This window comes from Coccinella septempunctata, chromosome 2 (genome assembly GCF_907165205.1).
Source record: "Coccinella septempunctata chromosome 2, icCocSept1.1, whole genome shotgun sequence".
Taxonomy (NCBI): Eukaryota; Metazoa; Arthropoda; class Insecta; order Coleoptera; family Coccinellidae; genus Coccinella; species Coccinella septempunctata.
Window position 1 is genome coordinate 12,194,820 of NC_058190.1, and position 6,672 is coordinate 12,201,491.

Sequence of the window (6,672 nt, forward strand, 5' to 3'; positions counted from 1 at the left end):
GTACAACAACGTTGGCCTACTTTCTTTTCTGCTTTTTCTCTTTCATAATTATTATATTTTGCTCTAGTATTATATTTGTGTTCTTTTAATCTGATGGGTATCCTATTCTGATAGACGTTTGTAAAGATGTTTTGAGCATATATCTACCTCAAATCGAGCGCCTTGGAGATTTCATATATTTGAGAACTCGAGAATGTCATTTTTTTCCGTGCATCACTTTCAGTATACATTTTTGTACCATATCTAAGCTTTTCTTGTGAACGTCTAAAATACCTCTCCATCCTATAATACCGTAAGTAAGTTGCGACCGAGGGGTAAATATCTGGCCAAAATGTTGTACACCATAAATCCTTTGTTGGAATTAAATCCCTAGAAATCCTAATAAATCCTTTGAAATCCTGGTGAGTTACCAATAATTTCCTATAAATCCTAATAAAAGCCCTAAAATCCCTATAATTCAGAAAAAATCCCTATAAATCCCCATAAATCCGAAGAAATCCCCGTAAATCCTATGTAGGTTTACTTATATGTAGCTTGTTTTTAAGTTAAAGCTGGCAAATTGGGCTTAGACGCGAGTGAAAGGACTAGTAATAAGATGCATTCAAAAATTTAAAAAAATTTTTATTAGCAACCCTTATGTAGTAAACAAGACTAACTAAAGTACAGTATTATTCGCTGTCTATATTTTCTAATAATAACTAATAATATGTCATCACTTCTGCTTTTTATTAGAGTAAGCAATATTAATCTGACTCAACACGTCTTCAGTGATATTGAAAATACCCGATTCTTTCTCCTTTATTGCTATAGGTCCGAAAAATATATATTGTGTTTCCACATTTGACAAATCTTTTTTCCCAGGCCATTTAAATTCACATTTTTTTCTTTTATTCTGTTTTAAAAATGTGATTTCGACTATTGGATTATCGGCAGTACCATCAATATGCCTCAGAAGTTTTCCAATGAACCATCCTTCGTCATAATATACGGCATAATATTTATTATTCTCTAAGGAAATTGTCAAGCTCGATGAACTGGAATGTTGGGGGTAGTATTTTTTTTCTAAATTTTTTCCTTGATATTCGCCTTCATTAAAGTTAATTCCAATACCAGCTTCAGAGTCATTTTCAGAGAACGTTTCTGTACTTGGACTGTCGTCATATTTTATGATGGTATCATCTTCAGAACTATCTGAGATATCTCCAGAGTTCTCTCTCTTACCTCTCTTCGAGCTTCTCTTTATGTATGTTCCTTTGGATTTTAATGAATTCAACTTTTTGCGACCTACTTCTAGTGCCCTTTGAGGTCTTTCTGTACTTTTTACAACAAAACGTTGTAGTCTGTCTGTACTAACCCTATTTTTAGTTTCCTCTAGCAACCAACAGAGCGAAGATTTTCTGATAATTTTCGATTTATTTCCAACAGTGACTCGGACATATGGACCATCTTCAATTTTGTCATCCATTAATTTCTGATCATAACTTCTCAGAATTAAGTTATCCATAACTCCGACACTCGATATGTTGCACAAATCCTTGAACAAATGACTATTTGGATTGTTCAAGTCATCGCCGTTAATTTCTTCATTTTCAATTGGTAGAGAAGTGAAATGTTGAAGCCTCGGTTGAAGCTGATTTGGTGAAACATTTGGTGAACCTCGGTATGAACTATCACTGTTGTCGATCATGTTGTCGTCGATCTGTATATCCTCTTCATCTTCTAGACTTTTATCCTCGCTTTCATCTTTTACAAGGTCTTTTAATGGTGGAATTGTAGCATTATACATGGTGTTTTCTTCTACAAACATGCCAAGTTCTCGCGTATGCGCTAGAGCATCTTGTCGTGCACGCTCGACTGCGTCGGCTATCATAGTATCCGTATAGTGTTTTAAATCTGTAAACACCAGCGAATTCGTGTCAATATTCATTTTCTCTTGCCGTTTTTGTTCCCTTGGAAATGAAATGACATTGTTCAGATCGTGTATAATATTATTTACTGTCTTAATTCTCTCTAAACGCCTCAAAATATCTTTAACATTAAAGTTAATCACCGTCGAATACGTGGAGGTCATGGATCTCATAGTCCTAAACGTCTGTTCACATTTCTGGCTTCCAAAAAGTACAGGTAGAAACATGTCGCTTGATAGAGATGGATTTTCACGAATGTTTACGACAATATTAATTAATGAGTGTGCATTCAACTCTATGCAAGTATAGCAGTTTGATGAAATGAAATGCTCTCCGATTTTGTATTTGTTTATTGTAAGCCACTGACGCCAAATTCTAAGAAAGAAAACGCAATACCACATTGAATAAATTCGATGCGTTACATCTATTTTGGGATCTAAAAACGAATCAATAACTAAACGCATCAATTTTAAATAAGCAACGATGCCTTTATTCTGTGGATCCTTCTCTATCAAATCAATAACGTGATTTGCACATAATTTCTCTGCGGCTTTGAAATTCATCTTGTCTTCTAATTTTAAATCAGATTTTGTTAACAAGTGTTTGTCCTTGGAGTGCTCTGCGATCAGTTGTTCCAGTTGTTTAGCAGTTGCATAAAAATCACCAAACCTTAACTTGATTTTTTCATTAAGCAATCTAGTACGTAACTTGGTGGCTATATGTACCGTATCTTGAACATAAGAAGCGCAGTCTTCTGTAGAGTAATTTGCTTTAAACCATCTCCATTCTGGTCGTGATGAATCTTTAGTAGAAGACAATTGAGCGCCTTGCCTCATTGCCTTCAGAAGACGTGTATCTCCATCAGATCCAAAACCCAATACAGTAGCACCTCGCTCCTTCAAATTTAATTTGATATGTTGCCACCTTTTCGTAACATCGGCGGCTGTGAATCTGTTATCTGTGCCGAAGATTGCAAGACAATAACCTGGCGCATTTTGTGATATAGGCTGGGCCATAATTACATAGGCATAATTTGATCTTATAGCGTTTTCAAAGTGGTCCTGAATTGCTTTTGCAGGTGTTGCTAAAAACGTGTCTCTTGCCGGTATTCCATCGACTAATGGCATCGTGAATCCAACTAACTTATTAGTCCTCGGATCATACTCAATTTTACTGGTTACTCTAGTTGCGTCCTCACTAATCCACAAAACTTTAGGTAAATTTCTTTGCTCCATAAACTGACAAAGGCCATCAAAGTCGAAATACCCTTCCTCTGTGTTAGAAGAATTTTTTGCAACAAATTTATTCAAACAGCTTATGGATGGTAAAGTGCTCTTCATATTTTCGTAGAGCGTTTCGTATAGCAGTCTCCCCCCTACATAAAATAAATATAATGAAAAGTATTTAATTCTGTCATGATATGTATTCCGATATTTTGACTGGCTAGAGTTTTTGGCAGACAAATCAAACAACCAGCGCAAAAGTTGGCCTGGTGAGTTGGTATCATCTTGATCTTGAGGTTTCTGTACAGTAGACTCAAAATTGACTAAAACACTTTGTAGTTGCATTCCCAGCTCATCTTTTCGTTCGATGATATTTTTAATAAAATTGCAAACTTCATCGACGACAGAAAAATAGGAAGTGATGCAAGTTTGGTTATTCCCAGAACTAGAAATTTGGCTCAATCGTTTGCGTTTAGCCCTTTCTAACCTTTGATACTTTGGAGATGACCATTTAGATAAAGTGTGGGATAAGGTTGACGATGAGGTTTGAATGCTCGAGTGGACCATATTCAAGTCATTGGAAGACACCGAGGAAGACACCGAAGCGGACTCTTTAGGAGTATATATTTTGCTTTGGTTACTTTGAACGCATTTCTGAATGAGATAACTATCGTCCCAACTATCTCTGGATGTACTCGCCTGTGGCTTCGATATGTCCTCACAGGTTTGGTAACTTTCTCGAATAACTTGGTTGGATACAATGTTGATTTTGGGTGCATTTTCTAGTTCCTCCGAGACTTTATCTTCAACAGGGGATGTGTCGGCAGAGGTCACTGTTGAAGATTTTTCAGGAGTTATAAGAATCATATTATCCACGAGATTATCCAGCTCATTTGGCTTTTCACGAGGCTTTTCATGCAGTTCTTCATCATCTCTAGTGAGGATATTCACAACTTCCCTAACTTTTGTTTCAGTTGATAGGTTTTGTTTCGAGTTTTGTTGAAGAAAAGTGCTCAAAAGATTTTGTCGAGGTGGAACTCGGTGTGGACTCAATTTTTCCTTCAGTTTTTCCTTGCAGTCTCGCTTGCAGTATTGGTATTGCGTAGGTGTGGCATCAAATTGCTTTAAGTGTGTCATAAGATGCTTGTAAAAGTTACCATATACCCATCTCGGAGCAAGATTTTCTTTTTTGGGTACCCTCAAAATTTTGTGTGATGTTTCACAAAAGCATCGCATTATACAACATACTTCATTCCGCTGACCATACCTTACCTCAAATACAATTCGTGAATAATTATCTTTCAAAGTATTCCAAACATCAACATTTGAACATTTGCCCTTCAGCCAATTTTTTACAGTCATTGAAACAAGGCGAGTCTCATTCGTGAAGTCGATTATCTTATTCCGAGTCTTATTCTGAGAAGCGCCTTCAACACCACCTGCAAAATAAAATTATGTATAAGGTAAATAAATCATTCGAGAAAAACAGTATTCTTCGGTTTAGGGCGGGTGCAGAAAATAATATGGATTATTGAGTTACCGTGTATACAGATAGGTAGACACTTAGACAAAGATTATCCAAGAACTTTCAATTTAATCTGGAACCGAGTCTGGCACTCACATTCATTTATTTATTGAAAATGAATATTTCCTTGTCGTTATTTTCAGCATATGCCTAATGATAAGTATTGTATTAAATGACCTATATTAGAAAGAATAGGCCAGAAAACAAACTGTCGAAAAATATGAGGGTACAGAAGTCAGAAAAAGTCATACGTATCTGAAGACGGTAACTCGATAAATGGATCTATAATCAAATAAAAATTATATTAAGAGGAATTTATTACCTTCATTACTACTCGATGTTTGCTTTGTCGATATGCTATTATTTTTAGATAGTGCATTATTTTGATCAGAATATTTGTTTTTGAAGAATTCGGCAATAAGAAATATAGTTTTTCTTTGCCCTGGAACAAACTTAAAGCATTCTTTTTTCTGATGGAATAACCCATAGTAGGATTGATATTCTCTTTCTTCAATCACTAACGGCGCTGTTTCGCGCATAAAGTTTTCCATATCAAGCAGATCTTGATCGCAAATATTTCGTAGTACTAACGGATTATTGAAGCCATTAATCAATAAAACATTTTTAATCACTGGCGAAATGACGATATTCAAAGCATTTGCCACCTCAACAAAAACGTCTTGCCTAATATCCTCCGATTCCTGCCCGGTTTGCTCCATTGGTTATTGTTCTTTAGGAAGCCAGCAGCTCAGTTAACGATAACCTTGAATCCTCGCTAGAATCCTAAATTGTAAAAGGAAAATTTTAATTCACAAACCACTGAGGTTTCAAAGAAATCAATGAAAACTAAAGTGAACATGAGAAAGCCTCGGAGTCTAGAGCCGCCAGGCGTGGGAAACGGGTCTACAAGTGAATTTTTTACGACTACTTCCGAAACTCGTTCTGATATAAAAAAAAACAGTTTGAAAAACACGCTGTAAAAAAGGATTCAACATCGTAAAATAAAAGAAGAATTCCTGCAGTAGCCGCTCGACCACGAATCCCTATGAACATTATGATCGTTACAGTGAGTTTAATTACGAAAAAAAGTCTTAAAAAAACAACAGGCCGTCGTGGGTCCCCAAGGGGCTATCTGAGATAACGATATTATATCGTATTGTCATCCAATATGAAGTGAAGTGAAGCTAATAGGAAACCTGTCAAAAGTTGAATACAAGATTTCACTCTGCGAACTGGACATAAACCTTGTTATGAAGAATATTAAATGGATAAAACTCACCTTAAGTTCCACTAAGGGTGTCACTTTTTAACTCACTAATTGATCACTATAAATCACCAGAAATAAACTGGAATAATAATAGTTGTATTATTAATATTCTCTCGAATAGGCTGAACTAGTGGCCATTGCGTGCCGAAGACATGCGTAAATATCTAAAATGTAATGTAATTGGTCGAGATCCTCGAACGATGGACACGTGGTAGGCGATTGCTTCTGCGCAGTATATGATCATTTAAATCCTGGGTAAATCCTTGGTAAATCCTCGATAAATCCTTGGTTATCAATTGTAAATCCTTTTAATTCCTCATAAATCCTCATAAATCCCCGTAAATCCTCATAAATCCCCGTAAATCCCTGTAAATCCCCGTAAATCCCACAGACTGTACACCATAAATCCTCAGATATTTACCCCTCGGTTGCGACTGAACCAATGCATTGTACAGTATATGCATGTGCCTCTCAGAACTTATGCATTTTTTTATATACCTAAACTTGCACAGAACACCTCTCAGCTTTCTTGTTAGATAGGACGCATGCATATCCCATTCAAGGTGGTCATCAATAAAGACACCTAGATATTTAGTTGATTGTGTTGCTGGGATGTGCAATTTATCATTGATTGGTAGATTTCCAAAACTTGGTTGCCTCAACTTGTTGGACGAAAAGGTTAAGTATTTTGTTTTTTCGTAGTTCAAGGTAAATTGAAACCACTTCGTCAATATCTTTAAATCATCTGTC

The 6,672-nt window shown here is 36.0% G+C and overlaps 1 protein-coding gene across 1 annotated transcript; it reads right to left on the minus strand.

The window, feature by feature from the left end:
- Positions 1-314: 314 nt before the first annotated feature.
- Positions 315-6,672, minus strand: LOC123308446. Its single transcript, XM_044891094.1, has 2 exons — positions 5,997-6,672; positions 315-2,426 (listed from the first exon to the last, which is right to left on the minus strand). The coding sequence occupies exon 2, from the start codon at positions 2,369-2,371 to the stop codon at positions 713-715; it is 1,659 nt and encodes a 552-aa protein (XP_044747029.1). The 5' UTR covers positions 2,372-2,426; positions 5,997-6,672; the 3' UTR covers positions 315-712.

Excerpts from the sequence above, each read along its gene's own strand:
- LOC123308446 (XM_044891094.1), bottom strand. The coding sequence starts at position 2,371 with ATGCGTTTAGTTATTGATTCGTTTTTAGATCCCAAAATAGATGTAACG.